Raw genomic sequence first — 20284 nt, 5'->3', positions numbered from 1 at the left:
GCCGGCAAAACGGCCCAACATTCACTGAAAACCTGACAGTGTAAAAGGGGCTGTAAATAACCCACCGTTATGTCTATGGAGATGTTGTGTTTTCAGTTTGTCTCATCTGTTCTCGTGAACAAGATATTTCAGCAACACCTCCAGGGAATTTGTTCAAATTTGGGACAAATGTCCACTGGGACTCGAGAATGCACTGATTAGATTTTGGTGGACAAAGGTCACTATGACCTCACAAAATGCATTTTTGGCCATAACTCAAGAATTCATTTACTAATGAGCAGTCCTCTGCCTTCGGGCTCGGTCCCTAATTATGATACATATTCCCACAACAAATATCCAATAGGATAAAATGATGATGTTTTATAACCAAAATATAAACTTCACTGTGACATCATAATGTTTTGTGGCCATTAATCATCTGGTCAGACACTAAACTTGTGACACTAATCGTACTTAAGGGGATAGTGCACCCAAAAATGTAAATTCAGCCATTATCTACTCACCCATATGCCGAGGGAGGCTCAGGTGAAGTTTTAGAGTCCTCACATCACTTGCAGAGATCCAAGGGGAGAGGAGGTAGCAACACAACTCCACCTAATGGAGGCTGACGGCGCCCCAGATTCAAACGTCCAAAAACACATCATTGAAACCACAAAATATCTCCATACTGCTCGTCCGTAGTGATCCAAGTGTCCTGAAGCCCCGACATAAAAAGTTGTTTGGAAAAACCTCATTTGAACTCTGTTTTTAGCCTCATTGTAGCCTGTAGCTCTGACTGCCTCTCTGGGCACCGCAAAATAAATAATCTTCTCTGTTTCTCCTCTCTCTTCACAGTTGGTGATTCGAGTTCATTTGTCAGACGAGAGTTCAAAGACGATGATGGTGGACGAGAGACAGACAGTCAGACAGGTACGACTGGGACTCTCATTACACCTGTGGACAGCAGGGGAGATGTTTGAAAACCAGTAGCTGTCGCAGCAGCAGTAACAGTGTCTGTGTCAGGGACGCAAATAATAATATTTGTAACATTTGTCACAAGCAGAGCTGCAGTATCTACAGTACAGTTGATTTTAGTGTTGCCAAGAGTAAAAAGCTAACAGTAAGCTAAAAACAAACTACACCACGGTCGCTGACTTCAAAGTCAAAGCCACTTGTTAGCAACCACCTTATTAGGACACGTCAAAGCTTCAAAATTCACTGTATTTACTGTATTTACTGATGTGTTTCATGAACAAAACCTGACGGTGTCTCTGAAGACATTATTTCAGGCAGCTAACCGAAAACATTCAAAATACCCATTGACTTTGACACGAGGGAACTGGGAGTGCTAACATGCTAACTCAGTCTTGGGTTTTTGGACTCGTTCCTGCAGCAAACTATGAACAGCAGTAAAATAGCATCATCAGGAGCAGAAGTATTAGTAGGAGTAGTGTCGGTGCAGTGTCGTCCTCACGGTGTCTTCTGTCCTTCAGGTTTTGGACAGTTTACTGGAGAAGTCTCACTGTGGCTACAGTCCAGACTGGTCACTGGTGGAAACCATCAGCGAGCTGCAAATGGGTGAGCGCACACACACACATTTCTTGTTCTGACTGGTGCTGTGTAGAGCTTCATATCACCGTCCCACCGTGAGTGGAGGTTACTGTAGAGCAGACATCATATTTCAGCTGATTGAATGAATGATGTCACATGTTGTAACTGGATTATCTGGCTTCAGTAAGGACTTGAACGAAAGTGAGGTGCTGTTACAGCTCAATATGCTGCAGTGACTTCACTCTGCTGATCAGTGAAGTTCTGACACTGCTGAAGATTTTTGTAGCAACAGATTAAAGTCATTTCTAACGAGTTTACTAAAGACAGTTTTTTAAATGGTGCAACCTGATTAAGTTAATTACTAACTTATTCCAGACCTCCAGGTGTGTGTGTGTGTGTGTGTGTGTGTGTGTGTGTAAGAAGCACATTATTAAGTGTATTTGTCAGTAACATTGTGCCCAGCAGTGCCTGTCAGACAGCACAGATATTCAGCCACAAAGATGTGAGTGCACACACACACACATAAACACACACACAGCTCCCTAAGGGGGCGAGATGTGTGTTTGCCAGCACACACTGTACTACGAGCTTCAACTCCACTTAACACTCTTTGACAAACACACACACACACACACACACACAGAGTCTTTATGTAGGTCCGGTGTGATGATGCGTGTGATCTAACCTACATCTTCAGGGCTTCTGCTGAACAACGACTCAGCGACGTTATGAAACAGAGACAGAGAGAAGGTGGAGCTCATCCTGCCACGTTCAGCCAAACCTGAACCTTCTACTCCGTCTGTGTTTCCAAAAACCTCGCTGAGGGCCACGACTGGGCCTGAGGAAGATTTAAATTAGCTCCTGTGTTCATTAACCCTTTGACAGAACACACACACACAAACACACACACACACACACACACACACACCACACACACCAGCACCACCAGCACCCTGCTGTGTGCCCTTTGGCAAGACACTGACTTCCTGTCAGATCATAACCTCTGACCTGTCACTGCTTCCCCACAGGAAATATAATGATTATCATCACAATACAAAGAATGATTCTTTTCCTGATTATTATTTTAAGTAGCACAAGTAGTATCATAGTCATTTAGTATATAGTAGTATAGTGACATAGTTTTTAACGACATGCTATACTATGACTTTTTTCCATGATTTTTGACGACATGCTATACTATGACTTTTTTCCATGATTTTGGACGACATGCTATACTATGACTTTTTTCCATGATTTTGGACGACATGCTATACTATGACTTTTTTCCATGATTTTGGACGACATGCTATACTATGACTTTTTTCCATGATTTTTGACGACATGCTATACTATGACTTTTTTTCATGGTTATGGACGACATGCTATACTGTGACTTTTTTTCATGATTTTGGACGACATACTATACTATGACTTTTTTTCATGGTTATGGACGACATGCTATACTATGACTTTTTTCCATGATTTTGGATGACATGCTATACTATGACTTTTTTTCATGGTTATGGACGACATGCTATACTATGACTTTTTTTCATGATTTTTGACGACATGCTATACTATGACTTTTTTTCATGGTTATGGACGACATGCTATACTATGACTTTTTTCCATGATTTTGGATGACATGCTATACTATGACTTTTTTTCATGGTTATGGACGACATGCTATACTATGACTTTTTTTCATGATTTTGGATGACATGCTATACTATGACTTTTTTTCATGGTTATGGACGACATGCTATACTATGACTTTTTTCCATGATTTTTGACGACATGCTATACTATGACTTTTTTTCATGGTTATGGACGACATGCTATACTATGACTTTTTTCCATGATTTTGGACGACATGCTATACTGTGACTTTTTTCCATGATTTTGGACGACATGCTATACTATGACTTTTTTCCATGATTTTGGACGACATGCTATACTATGACTTTTTTCCATGATTTTGGACGACATGCTATACTATGACTTTTTTTCATGGTTATGGACGACATGCTATACTGTGACTTTTTTTCATGATTTTGGACGACATGCTATACTATGACTTTTTTCCATGATTTTTGACGACATGCTATACTATGACTTTTTTCCATGATTTTTGACGACATGCTATACTATGACTTTTTTCCATGATTTTGGACGACATGCTATACTATGACTTTTTTTCATGGTTATGGACGACATACTATACTGTGACTTTTTTTCATGATTTTGGACGACATGCTATACTATGACTTTTTTCCATGATTTTGGACGACATGCTATACTGTGACTTTTTTTCATGATTTTGGACAACATGCTATACTATGACTTTTTTCATGGTTATGGACGACATGCTATACTATGACGTTTTTTCATGGTTATGGACGACATGCTATACTATGACTTTTTTTCATGGTTTTGGACGACATGCTATACTATGACGTTTTTTCATGGTTATGGACGACATGCTATACTATGACTTTTTTTCATGGTTATGGACGACACGCTATACTATGACTTTTTTTCATGGTTTTGGACGACATGCTATACTATGACTTTTTTCATGATTTTGGACGACATGCTATACTATGACTTTTTTCAGGGTTATGGACGACATGCTATACTATGACTTTTTTTCATGGTTTTGGACAACATGCTATACTATGACTTTTTTCATGGTTATGGACGACATGTTATACTATGACTTTTTTTCATGGTTTTGGAAGACATGCTATACTATGACTTTTTTTCATGGTTATGGACGACATACTGTACTATGACTTTTTTCATGGTTTTGGACGACATGCTATACTATGACTTTTTTCATGATTTTGGACGACATGCTATACTATGACTTTTTTCAGGGTTATGGACGACATGCTATACTATGACTTTTTTCATGGTTTTGGACAACATGCTATACTATGACTTTTTTTCATGGTTGTGGACGACATACTATACTATGACTTTTTTCATGGTTTTGGACGACATGCTATACTATGACTTTTTTTCATGGTTATGGACGACATGCTATACTATGACGTTTTTTCATGGTTTTGGACAACATGCTATACTATGACTTTTTTCATGGTTATGGACGACATGCTATACTATGACTTTTTTTCATGGTTATGGACGACACGCTATACTATGACTTTTTTCATGATTTTGGACAACATGCTATACTATGACTTTTTTCATGGTTATGGACGACACGCTATACTATGACTTTTTTCATGATTTTGGACGACATGCTATACTATGACTTTTTTCCATGATTTTGTACGACATGCTATACTATGACTTTTTTCCATGATTTTGTACGACACGCTATACTATGACTTTTTTCATGGTTATGGACGACATGCTATACTATGACTTTTTTCCATGATTTTGTACGACATGCTATACTATGACTTTCTTCCATGATTTTGGACGACATACTATACTATGACTTTTTTCATGATTTTGGATGACGTACTATACTAGGACTTTTTTCATGATTTCGGACGACATGCTATACTATGACTTTTCATGATTTCGGACGACATGCTATACTATGACTTTTCATGATTTCGGACGACATGCTATACTGTGACTTTTCATGATTTCGGACGACATGCTATACTATGACTTTTCATGATTTTGGACGACATACTATACTAAGATTTTTTTCCATGGTTATGGACGACATGCTATACTATGACTTTTTTCATGATTTTGGACGACATGCTATACTATGACTTTCTTCCATGATTTTGGACGACATACTATACTATGACTTTTTTCATGATTTTGGACGACGTACTATACTAGGACTTTTTTTCACGTTTATGGATGACATGCTATACTATGACTTTTCATGATTTTGGACGACATACTATACTAAGACTTTTTTCCATGGTTATGGACGACATGCTATACTGTGACTTTTTTCATGATTTTGGACGACGTACTATACTAGGACTTTTTTTCATGGTTATGGACGACATGCTATACTATGACTTTCTTCCATGATTTTTGACGACATACTATACTATGACTTTCTTCCATGATTTTTGATGACATGCTATACTATGACTTTTTTTCATGATTTTGGACGACATGCTATACTATGACTTTTTTCATGGTTATGGACGACATGCTATACTATGACTTTTTTCCATGATTTTGGACGACATGCTATACTATGACTTTCTTCCATGATTTTGGACGACATACTATACTATGACTTTTTTCATGATTTTGGACGACGTACTATACTAGGACTTTTTTTCACGTTTATGGACAACATGCTATACTATGACTTTTCATGATTTTGGACGACATACTATACTAAGACTTTTTTCCATGGTTATGGACGACATGCTATACTATGACTTTTTTCATGATTTTGGACGACGTACTATACTAGGACTTTTTTTCATGGTTATGGACGACATGCTATACTATGACTTTCTTCCATGATTTTTGACGACATACTATACTATGACTTTCTTCCATGATTTTTGATGACATGCTATACTATGACTTTTTTTCATGATTTTGGACGACATGCTATACTATGACTTTTTTCATGGTTATGGACGACATGCTATACTATGACTTTTTTCCATGGTTTTGGACGACATACTATACTTTGACTTTCTTCCATGATTTTTGATGACATGCTATACTATGACTTTTTTCATGATTTTGGACGACATGCTATACTATGACTTTCTTCCATGATTTTGGACGACATACTATACTATGAGTTTTTTTCATGATTTTGGACAACATGCTATACTAGGACTTTTTTTCATGATTTTGGATGACATGCTATACTATGACTTTTTTCATGGTTATGGACGACATGCTATACTATGACTTTTTTCCATGGTTATGGACGACATACTATACTATGACTTTCTTCCATGATTTTTGATGACATGCTATACTATGACTTTTTTCATGATTTTGGACGACATGCTATACTATGACTTTCTTCCATGATTTTGGACAACATACTATACTATGAGTTTTTTTCATGATTTTTGACGACATGCTATACTAGGACTTTTTTTCATGATTTTGGACGACATGCTATACTATGACTTTTTTTCATGATTTTGGACGACATGCTATACTTTGACTTTTTTCATGGTTATGGACGACATGCTATACTATGACTTTTTTCCATGATTTTGGACGACATGCTATACTATGACTTTTTTTCATGATTTTGGACGACATGCTATACTATGACTTTTTTTCATGATTTTGGACGACATGCTATACTATGACTTTTTTTCATGATTTTGGACGACATGCTATACTTTGACTTTTTTCATGGTTATGGACAACATGCTATACTATGACTTTTTTTCATGATTTTGGACGACATGCTATACTATGACTTTTTTTCATGATTTTGGACGACATGCTATACTTTGACTTTTTTCATGGTTATGGACGACATGCTATACTATGACTTTTTTCCATGATTTTGGACGACATGCTATACTATGACTTTCTTCCATGATTTTGGACGACATACTATACTATGACTTTTTTCATGGTTTTGGACGACGTACTATACTAGGACTTTTTTCATGATTTCGGACGACATGCTATACTATGACTTTTCATGATTTTGGACGACATACTATACTAAGATTTTTTTCCATGGTTATGGACGACATGCTATACTATGACTTTTTTCATGATTTTGGACGACATACTATACTATGACTTTTTTTCATGGTTTTTGACGACATGCTATACTAGGACTTTTTTTCACGTTTATGGACGACATGCTATACTATGACTTTTCATGATTTTGGACGACATACTATACTAAGACTTTTTTCCATGATTTTGGACGACATGCTATACTATGACTTTCTTCCATGATTTTGGATGACATACTATACTATGACTTTTTTTCATGGTTTTGGACGACATGCTATACTATGACTTTTTTCATGGTTTTGGACGACATGCTATACTATGACTTTTTTTCATGGTTTTGGACGACATGCTATACTATGACTTTTTTTCATGGTTTTGGACGACATGCTATACTATGACTTTTTTCATGGTTATGGACGACATGCTATACTATGACTTTTTTCCATGATTTTGGACGACATGCTATACTATGACTTTCTTCCATGATTTTGGACGACATACTATACTATGACTTTTTTCATGATTTTGGACGACATGCTATACTATGACTTTTTTCATGATTTCGGACGACATGCTGTACTATGACTTTTTTTTCATAGTTGTGGAGGTCATACTATACTATGACTTTTTCAGTCATGGACAAACTGAACACAGCTGGCATCAAGAGAAAAAAAGGCATTTTTATTAGTGAGGTCAACACAGTTGTCTACAAATTCAATGTAGGTCACAGCTGACATGTTTTTGTCCATTTCGATCCTCAGAGGGAAACATCTGAAAAGCAGCTGGGGTGCGAATTGCAGCTTTCAAAAGAGGGCAGCCAATTGCCACAAGCCATTTAGCCTCTGTAGAGCTGTGAAGAGAGCAAGGTTATGAGGAGAGGGGAAGGTCTTCTGAATTTTACAAGTTCTACATTACAAACAACTTGAAACATGTTTTTAAAATGAGAAAAAATTACAAATCTGCACCATAAGATCAGTGAGAATCAAGTTATCCAGATGTTGCAGGAAGCGTTACAGTAATATGAAGTTCATTAGCTCAAAGTTCTTTAGATATTAGGGGATAAAATTTGAAGGATTTTGGTTGAATTCACCAATTGTGCTGCTGTATTTTTTGCTGTGGCTGGAGACTCCATAGCAGCTGCTAAAGGGATTGATGTTGATGCTGTTGTGTATAATGGCAGACATCTTCCTAAACAGACAAAATAAACTGAATTTAACTGAAAAAAAAGGTCTCTAAGGATGCAGCACAAACCTATAACATTATCCAGGAAGCTTCCGTGTCTTTGTGTTAATGAAGTCTGAGGTGTCTGTTAAAAATTTAGGTTAAAAAACTTTATTTAGAAATTAGAATTTAACCTAAAGTTAGAATTATACTGACCACATCTGCTTCCTCCCTCTATTGAAATATAAATTTGAAAGAGACAGAAGCCTGAAGATCAGATTTTCTGATTCAGGTTAATTTTCTGCTCTGACCTGACTGAACTGAATCTAAAATATCTCATTGACTCTGTGCAGAGCGGATCTTCGAGGATCATGAGAACCTGGTGGAGAACCTGCTGAACTGGACCAGAGACAGCCAGAACCGCCTGATGTTCACTGAACGCATCGAGAAGTATGCTGTGTTCAAAAACCCCCAGGTGAGATACACACACACATATATACAGGAGAGGGTTTACCAAAGGTCAGCCTGTTAAATCAAAACTATACAGATGTTTTTGTGTTTCTAATCGGTGGTCTGTCTGCTGCAGAACTATTTGTTGGGGCGGAAGGAGACATGTGAGATGGCTGAAAGAAACAAAGAGGCTCTGTTAGAGGTTAGTTTGTTTTCTCCTCTTGCACACAGCTATTTCCTCAAATGCATCTTCACCCAGAAATCCTCTGGACAGTCTCCACCTCACAGTCCTGAGAATGACAACTGGTGCTGATGTTCCAGGTCCGAGGCGCACAAACACACAAACACACACACACACACACACACACACAGCTGAGTTTCACCTCACAGGCTCCATGCAGGCTGCCTTATCTTGTTGCTGTAGGTTGCTGGGGCCTTATTGAGACCTGCAGACACAACTTTTCCATACTACCATTATCATGGATAGAACAGTGGTCAGTTTCATAAGAATCAAATATTACATATGATACACATTTTTATCCTGCCCCCCCCCCCCCCCCCTTCTGTAATCAGACTCATGTGTCCCTCAGTCCAACACAAGATGTCTTGACAACTCACCTGCTCTCCATTAAATCTGCGGTGGCAATTTGTCTTCAGAGATTTAGTCATTACCTTGGTGACCCCTGGACTTTTGCCTGTTGCCACAATCATCACAAAATTAACTTGGAAACTAAAGTCCAGATTGACCAGTGACCAACTCTTGAACCAGCCGTGGCTCTGCTCACTGTCACTGTGGACACAGTTGTTATAAACTAGCCTGTTTATGTTACCAACACTCTGCATGTTGTCCAGTGGTCGTGTAGAACCAGGTGAGTTTGGCATGAATCAAAATATCTGAATTAGTAGAAGATCCAGAAAACAAACCTTAATCACAGAGTGATTATCAGTCAATCTGTCAACAAATGTTACTGAAACTGTATCTGTTGTGTCTCTGTGTGTGTCAGGAGTGTTTCGGTGGCAGCTCAGTGTCCGTCCCAGAGATGGAGGGAGTGCTGTGGCTGAAAGAGGACGGGAAGAAGTCGTGGAAGAAACGCTACTTCCTGCTGAGGGCTTCTGGCATCTACTATGTTCCCAAGGGCAAGGCCAAGGTGTGTGTGACTGAAAGAGACTGAGAGGCAGTAAAGAGAAAACATCAGTATTAATTTAACAGTAATGATTTTTTCTTATTGTAACACTGAAAAACATCTAATGTCATTGTGTGTGTAGGCATCCAGAGACCTGGTGTGTTTCCTTCAGTTGGATCACGTCAACGTCTACCACGGCCAGGACTACAAGAGCAAGTACAAGGCTCCTACTGACTACTGCATGGTGCTGAAGGTGCGTTCACACACAAGTACATTTACAAACACATGCAGGAGTGATGGGGTTTTGTAAATCTGCAACTACTGTCTGGTTTGTGGTACTGCAGTCTACCATTTCCACCTAGTGGTGTGACAGAGTAAAGACAGTTATGACCAGAAAGGACACAGGAACAATATTTTTGTTCATTGCATTACTGCAGTGGTTTGATTTCAATTTTAGACAGTAAATACATCAGAAATAATTTATTTACAGTGTTTGGAGCAGCAAAGGTGACAGGAATTATAGTAAAGTCACGAGTAGTAATCTGGATAGTAGCAGTAATACGTAGGGATGCACCAATTGTGAAATTGTGGACCAGTATGGATGTTTGAAATAACAATTAGATTTTATGTTATAATTTTGTTATTATTTATTCCCCCTTTTATGCCAAGAGAAGAAAGAAATCATCATTAAGAATAAATATCTGAAATGTTTTAAAGTCATTCAGCCTTTTATTACACTGTTTTCTTTCACATGAAAAACACCATTTAAAAAGAATGACAACTTCAGAAGCCTTCTTACCATATTTATCATACTTCCCTCTTTAATATCTGTTTTCAATTGTTGTGAAAACATCAACAAAGCTCTCCCTCTAACAGTTTTATTAATTCAAGAGCCCCACCAAAAAGATTTAATCTGAACACATCATAAGAACGTCAAAACTGACCTTCGTCCAATACTCAGTTTTACTGAATAGCAGGGTTCCCGCACATTTTCATGGACAAAATTTCAAAACTTTTCAATGACCCATATTAAATATATATTGTGTATAAAGTGACAGAAAATAAATTTGGCTTTATGTCATATTACATTGAAGGTTATCCACAGAATACTGTATCATTTTAATTACATGCAACAAAATTTCATGACTTTGCCAAAACCTTTAAGGATTTTTACGACTCCCCTGATCATGAGAGCCTCAGAATAGAGTTGACAGCATCGTAATGTAACTCAAGTTTACTGGGTCCTTTTGTTGTGAAGCCAACAGGGGACGAAGGTACGCTGTTAGTCTCAAGCTCTGCTTTTTAGACTTTCGCAAAACTGACATGACACAACAGAAAATCATCGGCCACTGCCATCGGTGAATGTCTTGATCTCATCTGCTGTCAACAAGGCAAATTTCGGCTGATAACTCAATGCATCCATACTGGGGTTGCAGCAGTATACTGGTTTTAAGATACATGGTGATATTAATCATACGTGTACATTTGCTTAACTACGATATTGAAGGAGAATCTCACCTTTAGTTTGTTTTAAAAAAAGGGAGACTTTTTACACAAACTTCCATTTTTAAAAGTGGTTTCAAGTTTCAGTTACAGTAAGAAAACATTCGTTCGACCATTTCTTCAAGCGTCATTTTGACTTATGACTCTGTAACTGCGATATTTTCTCAGACAGTTATTACACTGTAGAAATCTGATCTTGTTGCAACCCTAATCCTTAGTAATAAGTCTACTTGTTAACAAAGTGTCCTGTAAAATAATCCAGAGTGTGTGTGTGTGTGTGTGTGTGTGTGTAGCACCCTCAGATCCAGAAGAAGTCTCAGTACATCAAGTACCTCTGCTGTGATGATGTCAGAACCCTCCAACAATGGATCAACAGTATTCGAATCGCCAAGGTAAAAACTTCAGAAAACATAAATGCTGCTGCTCTTATCATACGCTAATGAAACAGTGATATCTGAACACCAACAGTCTCCATGCTGCACTGTGACAATACCTGTCTGTCTGTCTGTCTGTCTGTCTGTCCTTCAGTACGGGAAGCAGCTGTACATCAACTTCCAGGAGGCGATGAGGAGGACGGAGGCGGCCTACGATTGGTCCTCCCTCTCTTCTTCCTCCATCAAGTCAGGATCCAGCTCCTCCAGCCTTCCAGGTCCGTCCGTCTGATTGAGTCGAGATAATTCTTTTCTACAAGTTATTCAAAGGCAGAAAAAATTAACCATCAATATTAATAATATCCATTAATATATAAAAAATAATGAGCATCATCATCAGTAGTAAAAGTTGAACATAACGTGTGTGCGCTCCCTCAGAGTCCCAGTCCAACCACTCAAGCCAGTCGGACAGTGGTGTGTCAGAGATGACATCATCAGGCCACACCCGCTCCCAGAGTGTGGTCAGCTCCATCTTCTCTGACGCCTGGAGGAGAGGAACACAAGGAGAGGTGTGAACACACACACACACACACACACACACACACACACACACACACACTGTGTCCTGTCCTTTCTCCTGTCTTTGCCCTGTTGACTTGTGGACTACATTTCCCATGTTTCCCCTCTGCTTCCCTGCCAGCGGTCAAAGGTGAAGGGACGTATGCCAGTTCCTCTTTGTGCAGGAGGAGGAGGGAGTGGAGGTTAGACAGGAAGTGATGTAACAGGCATGTTAACAGTTCGGCTGCAGCCTTTTAAACACTGAGATGTCTGTGTTGCACTTGTGGATGTCGAGTTAGCTAAAGCTCTGAATCTCAGTACGGACTATGATGTGTCTGACATGCACAATGTTATCATGTGAAGTCTACAAGGACTCTGCACTGAGGTGCTGATGCGCTGTAGACCGAAACACCATGACATCACACTAACAACAGTCACTTCTGGGCAGATAACTGGGGACTGACTGTATTGGAGAGAAATGTGAAATCGGCAACGTCCCAATCCAAAGCAATGTCTCAAGAACGCCTTGAGGGAATTTCTTTGAATTAGGCACAAACATCCACTTTGAGTCAATGATGCACTGATTAGAATTTAGTGGTCAAAGGTCAAAGGTTAAGGGCACTGTGATCCAGTTCATCTCATTCTCGTGAACCCTGTATCCAAAAAAACCTTGAAGGAACTGAACCAATTGACGTTTGTTCTGCGCCGTTTCATTTTATGTACGTGATGCAGGACCTGGAAAGTATAGTAAACAAATTGTGATTCGGTCTATAAGACAGGATTTCACTTGTCGCCATAGATGTGTGCCAGTTTTATGGACCTCATAATCTGAGAGGATTTTTCTGAACAGTATCTCAAAGGCGAGTCCTGCAAGATGTGTTGACGGTCTCATCTCGGGGACGACATGGTGCTTGATTTGAACAGTGTAATTTCCAGTTACATTAATTTGAACACAGTTAAGTTATTATCAGGTCCTCAGCAGATGATCCGCACATTCGTAAGTGGTCAGATTTCTGAGATTGATGAACACTGCTGCCTCACTCTGCAGAATGCAACCAACAAATATACATTTTACATCAGTTAAAAGAAAGAGATGTGTGACCAGGGATACACTTGATTTGTCAGACCTCGCAGGTGTTCCAGAATAATTTTCTGTCATTGATCCTCGTATGAAATTATCGGACCTGAAGCGCCCTCCGACAGTGTTTCCTAATGACTCCAGTATTTCAGGTGACTGGTTCAAATCTGTATCTGGGAAGGTCTTAATCTGCAAAGACAAAAGACAGCTGTTTTTCAGCCCTCTGTCATTACATGTGTTTACATCACTAGCATTTTCACTGTTGTTAAACCGGTCCAACTTAAAGAGACCAAAAACAGCAAATAGTTAAGATGCTGAACACTGAACTGTTTCTTTGCTGGTGTTTTATATTTCTGGTTTATATTTACAGCTTGTAATGTTGCACATTAAATCAGGATGAACTCAGACTGAGTTGTTGATCATCAGGAACAAGAGTCTTCAGATCAGCTTGTTGTGAACGTGACTTAGTTTGTTTATATAAATGTGAACTGTACGTCTGTTTTTAATGGCTGCAGCTGAACTGTTGATTTGTTCTAACCTCGTGGTGTGATGGAATGTCCTAACCAACAAGTAATATGACAAACAATGACACTATTTAGTCCACGACTAGTTGGACAAGAGTTGACCACCACAGTGACACCATGAGGAAAACTTTTCTCACAGATTCTAACCTGTTAAATTGACGGATTTTGAACAGCACTTAGTTTGACGGTTTCAGCTCCAAACCTGTTTGATGCCACTGAAAGGCCGTCTGATAGTCACTTAGCAAAACTGCAGTTAAAATGGATTTATGATGAATTGCAGATGTTTCCGCAACATTATATGTTTTTAAGAGAAAACTTGAAACCTTACAAACTGAAGCTAAGCTAACGGCAGAGCAACAGTCACAGTTTAGAATCAGTTCAGAAGGATGAAAAATTGAAGAGCTCTAATAAATAAGTCCATCAATAGTTTGGGTTTTGCAAACTGAGGTTGAATGAGGTACTTATTACCTACAGTAGATGAAGGGCAGCGTGCCCTGAGTTCGGAGAAGCAGGCAGGAGCACCGCCACGGACACTAAAGCCCTGTTTCCACCCAGCAGTACGCTTCAGTTCAGTACAGTGTGCAAGTTTAATGTTCCCACAGTGAAAGTTGTGGATGGTCCCAATAGAAGCGTTCCTTAGCGTCCCCATGTTTGGTCCCCCCTCTGTTGGGGTACCTAGCACACAGATCTGGTACTAAAAGGTGGAGCTAGAAACCCTGCAGTCTGATTGGTCAGTAGAGGACGGTCACTCTGGTTTTATGTAACCTCTGTTCATACATCAGTAAACTACAACTATAAAATGAAAGAGAAAAAAATAACTTCATTCACTGGGCCGACTGCCGGCAACTTTTAAGGTGGAACGTTAACTTGTAATGTTACTCAATGCATGAGTTGATGACGTGAATCCATCAGCACACCTTAAATTTCACTGTGACAACTTTGACCATCACTTTAGTTTTATATGACACACACTTTTAGTAATGACTTTTACAGGGGCTAAACAAGTCCCTGCCTCGTGGTAGGTACTCAGAACGGCCCCGAGAAACTCCTGGCTGGGGCTTGGGGATTACTTGGTGCTGATTGGATATACTCAAGGCGGGATGTGACCGTAACCGTTAGCTGTTAGCGGTGTCTGTAATAACTCAATAAACGGTCCGTAGTTTTTCCAACTGATATCTTAGTTACAACATGATTGAGCTAGCAAAGCAGTTTTGTGTTGCTATGTGTGGTATTTATTCAGTTTTGGGAAATCACGATGTCTAGAAAGAAAGGGACAGCTAACAGCTAACAGCAGCAGCAAAGCTAACATCAGGACGTCATCTGTTAAAAGCCTCCCGTTGTCGGATACGACATGAAACTACTCCAGTTAGCTCAGTCATGTTGTAACTAAGACATCCACTGGAAAAAATATTTTTTTCACAGACCGTGACCGAAGTTATTAGACACCGCTATCGGCTAATGGCGTCCCTACGCCCCTACATCACCCCGGTCAAAATGGTCGCGCAACGATTATGTCACATTCAGAGCCCGTAACTTTACAGGAACCTTCCTCCTACTCCGCTCTCAGTGGAGACACAGAGGTTGAGAGGGCCGAGTGAGAGGACGTTCCTGTAGTAGCTCCTGCCCCCCAAATAGTACCAGGAACTTCTTCAGTGGAAACGGGCCTAATGTGCTGCTGTGGACGGGGGCAGCAGCTAAATGTATTTTAGTCACCTAAAAAAATCAACAACACTTGAAGTGCATATATATTTAGAATATTTTCACTTCTTTAACTTACTCTCAACCAGCTCTTTCAGACAGGGAAGTCATTAATGGCTTCGTTGGAAAAGGCCGTCTGAAGGTCAGTTAAAGCAGTGAGAATTTTCTAAATATAGCGTGCAGTTAAAACTGATATTGATTTTTTTTTGGTGGCTGAAATACATTCAGCTGCTGCCACCATCCACAGCAGCACATCACTTAGCTTCTGTGTCGTTACTCCTGCTCGCTTTTCAAAACTTCTGTGAGCTAACCGATGTCTACTCTAGAATATACAGTGACTATAGATGAGTACCTCAAACAACCCCACTTTAAAAAGTCTGAACTGTCCCTGTCAGGTGATCATTGTAGGGAAGCATGTTTTTTCAGTTGGTGAACACATTTTGTGATCTCATTATAACTGACCTTATTCAGTGCTGCAGTGTGTTTGGAGTTTTAACAGCGGTGTGTTCTCAGACTGCTCTGGTTTGATTTGTTGCATCATGTGTTGGATCGTTTGGTTTCAGAAATGGATGAAATTGTTTGTTGCTTGTGGTAATTTTGTTTCTCCTCCCCAAACCCCTTTCTCTTGTGTCTCCTCACCTCTTTCTCCTCCTCATTACGTCTCCCTCTTCTTCCTCTCTCCTCCGTCTCTCCGTCCCTCTCCAGATGATGAGGATCGACCCTATCAGTAGGCCCATGCCGGTCCAGATTCTCTCCCCCCAACCCCCAACCCGGACCAGCTACACCGACGGCCTCGTCCAATCTGAAGACTCCTCCCCGTCACCGCCCTCGCCTCCTCCACCTCCGCCTCCTCCCGCCATCCAAAGTGTGGCCCATCAGCAAGCGCCAACCCCTTCCTACGTGAAGTACAGCACGCTGGCTCGCCTGCAGGGTCAGAACCAGTCCTGGGCCCAGCAGGCAGGAGGCGGACCACCTGCCCCTCCAGTCCAGTCTGCAAAATCCAACTACAACACCCTCCCAGCTACCTACAGCACCTCCTCTCAGCTACCACCATCTCCTCCCCCTCCTCCTCCACCCACGGTGCCAGCTCCTGGCTCAGCCATGGCTGCACTGAAATATGCTCCATCAAGCCCCTCTGCTCTCCCACCACCACCCCCACCTGAGGAGGACATGCAGGAGCCATCTTACCTCCCGCCTCCTCCACCAGAGAGCCTGGAGGCCAATGGGTTACCTCCACCTCCCCCTCCGGAGCCCATCCCCAACGCCAGCAATCACTTATCCAACACCGGCCTCCAGCAGTTCCTGGCACAGAAGTTTCCCAACATGGTGTACGACTTCACGCCAGAGATGAGTGAGGATACTTCTCCTCCTCCTCCACCTCCGGCTGAGCTCTCACCTCCAACCTCCCTGCAAGTTCTCCGGCCTGTGTCCCCTAATGCGCCCCCTCCTGCACCTCCCAAAACCTTCACTGGTGGTTTTCCCCCTCAAACTGCTCCCAAACCCTCGGGTCCTTCTTCCCTTCCCATCGCCCTCTCACCTGTGTCGCCATCGCAGCCCTTCAGCGGCCACGGCCCGGTGAAAAAGCAACAAAGCTTCTCCACAGGACACTCTCCAAATCAGCCTCCTCCCACTCTGCCAAAGCAGCACAGCCTCTCCTCCAAAAACCTCGCCATCTCTCCCTCCTCCTCTTCCTCAGTCTCCATCGCGGCCGCTACCTCCTCGTTGGTCAAACAGATTGTCAATCAGTTCCCAGGAAATGCTGCCCCCGCCTCTCTGCCCGCCTCTAACTCCATGGAAGGATCGAAGTTCAGTGCTCCTCAGTCTCCTCCGGCGGTCAAGGCCAAACCAAAATGGCAGCCAGGAGGCGTTGTGGCTGCGCAGTCCCCAGAGTTCCCTCCACCTCCTCCTGACAGTTCCGTGGGAGATTTCCCTCCTCCACCCTCCTCCAAGACGGGCTCCCCCATAAAGAAGTCGCCTTCCGCCTCATCCACAGGATCCATGAAGCGTGGGCCTCCACCGGCCCCACAGAGAGCCTCCTCCATCCGGTCCAGCTCAGGCGAGACCCAGGACGAGAGGCCGAAGAAGGTGGAGAGCCTGGTCAGCAAATTTGGCCAAGCTCCTCAGACGGGTACCTCATCCAGCTCCTCGTCAGCGACTGGGTCTCCTTCGAAAGATTCCTCCACGCTTCCTGCTCCACTTCCGAAGCCGGGGAAGCTGAACTTGGCGAACCTGCCGTTGGCTCTCCAGGGGCTGCAGACGGGCCAGCACCATCAGCCCGTTGAGTTCCCGTCCCCTCCTCCCCCACCTCCCCCCTCCCAGCCGACTCACCTTGACTCGCCTGACTACTTCCCACCTCCCCCCAGTGACTTTGAGCTTTTCCCTCCTCCTCCCCACCCATCAGAGTTCCATCACCCTCCAAAGGTTGCCGTGGTGAACCCCCAGCCTCAGATGCAGCCGCCTCAACAGTCGGCAACACCCTCCTTGTCGTCCTCGTCATGGAAACAAGGTTCACTGAAAAAGGGGACGGTCCTTCCTCCGACACTGAACCGGCGGACCAGCAACACCACCCCATATGACAACACAACTTCAATGCCCCTGTCGCCACCTCCTCTGTCTCAGACCCCACCTCCCTCCCTGGTCTCTTACTCCTCCTCCTCTCCTGTCCCCCCCACCTCTCCGAAATCACCGGGGCCGAGCTCCCTGGCGCTAAAGCCCCACTTTCTGGAAGACCTCAACCGCACCCTTAAGAGGAAGTCGGTGTCTCGCCACGGCTCCCTCACCTCCTCCCACCTCATCTCCTCCTCTAAGATGGAGCCTGTGGGCACCATGGACGACATGGCGCTCCTCCCGCCCCCGCCCCCTGAGCTCCTGCAGCAGCAGCAGCAGGGTGTCCGCGGACACTCCCACACTTTGTCCCGCCACCACACGCACTCCCACTCCACCAAACATGCCAACATCTCAGGCTATGCAACGCTGCGGCGAGGCCCACCTCCCGCTCCGCCGAAACGGGACCAAAGCACCAAACTATCCAGTGACTGGTAGGAGCGAGGACGCCGGCTGGAGCCTAAAGAACTGAACTGACTGTTTAGGTCTCACGCAGAGAAGAAATAATCAGTGTCTGTCTTGACTTGTCCGTCTCTCCTCATCCGAAACCATCCACCCTTGGATTCCGAGCAAGTAGCAAGTCGTCTTTCCTACTCTTAATCTCAGATTATGATTGTTCCTATTATCCTCATTATTACTATCATTACCAATACATGTTTAACCCAATGACATGAGTAAAAATATATATATGTATATATATATCTGTATACAAGCAAGCCAGAAAATCACCTATCAAGCTTTTTTCACAATGTCTGTGCAGCTTTGCATTGAAATATACAAAAGACAAGACTTGAACGACAACAGCAACAGAGACGGTTTGCTGCACAATAACTGGTACTGCATGGAGCTGCGGCAACGGAAGGAACGTTACTGATGAAGGGAACGATAATGGAAGGAATGAGAGGAGCGAAAGTGGGATGATGTGTATAGAAGTGTATGTTGTGAACTGGGGGAGGGGGGTGGGGGGTTGCATTGCCATTTAATTCAAACTTTTTGTGTGTGTTTTTATATAAGATTATTTAATACTGGAAAGATATTATTATAATTATTTTAAGTTTTGAACAAGTGTCTGAAGAGTTTGACTGAACGTGGGTGTGAACTCTCAGAGTATGTCAGAAGTGTTGATCTGAAACTAGCGCACAGCTGGTTCCACTGAGTCGGATCATGTCATCCAATCATAGTTCGATAAATTAAGAGCGCCATGGCTGATTGGTTTACGACTCCCACAGGATAATACTTCAGAACCAGTAAGGCTGGGCTCAGATTACAGGGGTTTGAAAATTAGGGATGAGCAAGAGCACCATTATCTCTATCTGTATCTGTGTCTGTTCAACCAACTCATGATCGGTGTCTGTATTTGTACTCAGAATGGGCGCCGTTTATACCAAAAGTGGGTGTGGCTCCAATGAAAAGTGGGTGGGGCCTAAGATGAAGTTGTTATTGTACACAGCAACTTTTATATATTTGTTACAGCTACCGAAATTAGGATTTTCCCTTGTCATCAGTATGAATACTGACACTTTTACTTGTGTAATACTTGTATCATCATCTGCCACCACGTTTAGATTTTGTTTTTAGAGCCACTGGGAGTAACCTGGGGTTCAGTATCTTGCCCAAGGATAATTTGACACACAGGGGATCGTTAAACGTTTTCCCACACTCACAAACAGCTGCTCGTCTCATCCATCACTCTGATCAGCCATGACTGGATGGACTCCACAAACTGCTGCTGAAGGAAAATGTTATATCACTTTACTCACGTCTTCCCTTCCGTCTGCAAAGTTAGATGTCATGGAGGCCACCGGGATAAAACCTGTAGGGGTGCGATTCACTAGAGGCCCCCCAGTATCATATTATCATAACACACAAATTAAAGAAAAAACTGTGTCAGTGTCTGTTATATTTAAGGAGATAAAGTTTTCAGTCTGGTCATCTCGCTTTAATCATTTTTATTGCAACAAATTTTATTATTGTAGTGAGCTACCAAAAGTCTAA

General features: G+C 42.0%; 1 protein-coding gene across 4 annotated transcripts in view; it reads left to right on the top strand.

Moving 5' to 3' along the window:
* Nucleotides 1–18860, top strand: part of raph1a (Ras association (RalGDS/AF-6) and pleckstrin homology domains 1a) — a 94284-nt gene extending 75424 nt beyond the window's left edge. For all 4 annotated transcript variants that reach the window (XM_033617427.2, XM_033617425.2, XM_033617428.2 and 1 more), the window contains 10 exons: nucleotides 835–909; nucleotides 1473–1557; nucleotides 8733–8854; nucleotides 8966–9031; nucleotides 9834–9977; nucleotides 10096–10206; nucleotides 11750–11848; nucleotides 11985–12105; nucleotides 12266–12396; nucleotides 16391–18860. In XM_033617427.2, coding sequence (XP_033473318.2) covers nucleotides 835–909; nucleotides 1473–1557; nucleotides 8733–8854; nucleotides 8966–9031; nucleotides 9834–9977; nucleotides 10096–10206; nucleotides 11750–11848; nucleotides 11985–12105; nucleotides 12266–12396; nucleotides 16391–18727 — 3291 coding nt within the window. In that variant the 3' untranslated portion in view covers nucleotides 18728–18860. The remainder of the gene's footprint in view (nucleotides 1–834; nucleotides 910–1472; nucleotides 1558–8732; nucleotides 8855–8965; nucleotides 9032–9833; nucleotides 9978–10095; nucleotides 10207–11749; nucleotides 11849–11984; nucleotides 12106–12265; nucleotides 12397–16390) is intronic.
* The last annotated feature ends 1424 nt before the right edge of the window (nucleotides 18861–20284 follow it).

This window comes from Epinephelus lanceolatus, chromosome 14 (assembly GCF_041903045.1).
Source record: "Epinephelus lanceolatus isolate andai-2023 chromosome 14, ASM4190304v1, whole genome shotgun sequence".
In the NCBI taxonomy this organism is placed as follows: domain Eukaryota; kingdom Metazoa; phylum Chordata; class Actinopteri; order Perciformes; family Serranidae; genus Epinephelus; species Epinephelus lanceolatus.
Note: the sequence above shows the minus strand (reverse complement) of the source record. Positions and strands in the feature narration are given on the sequence as shown.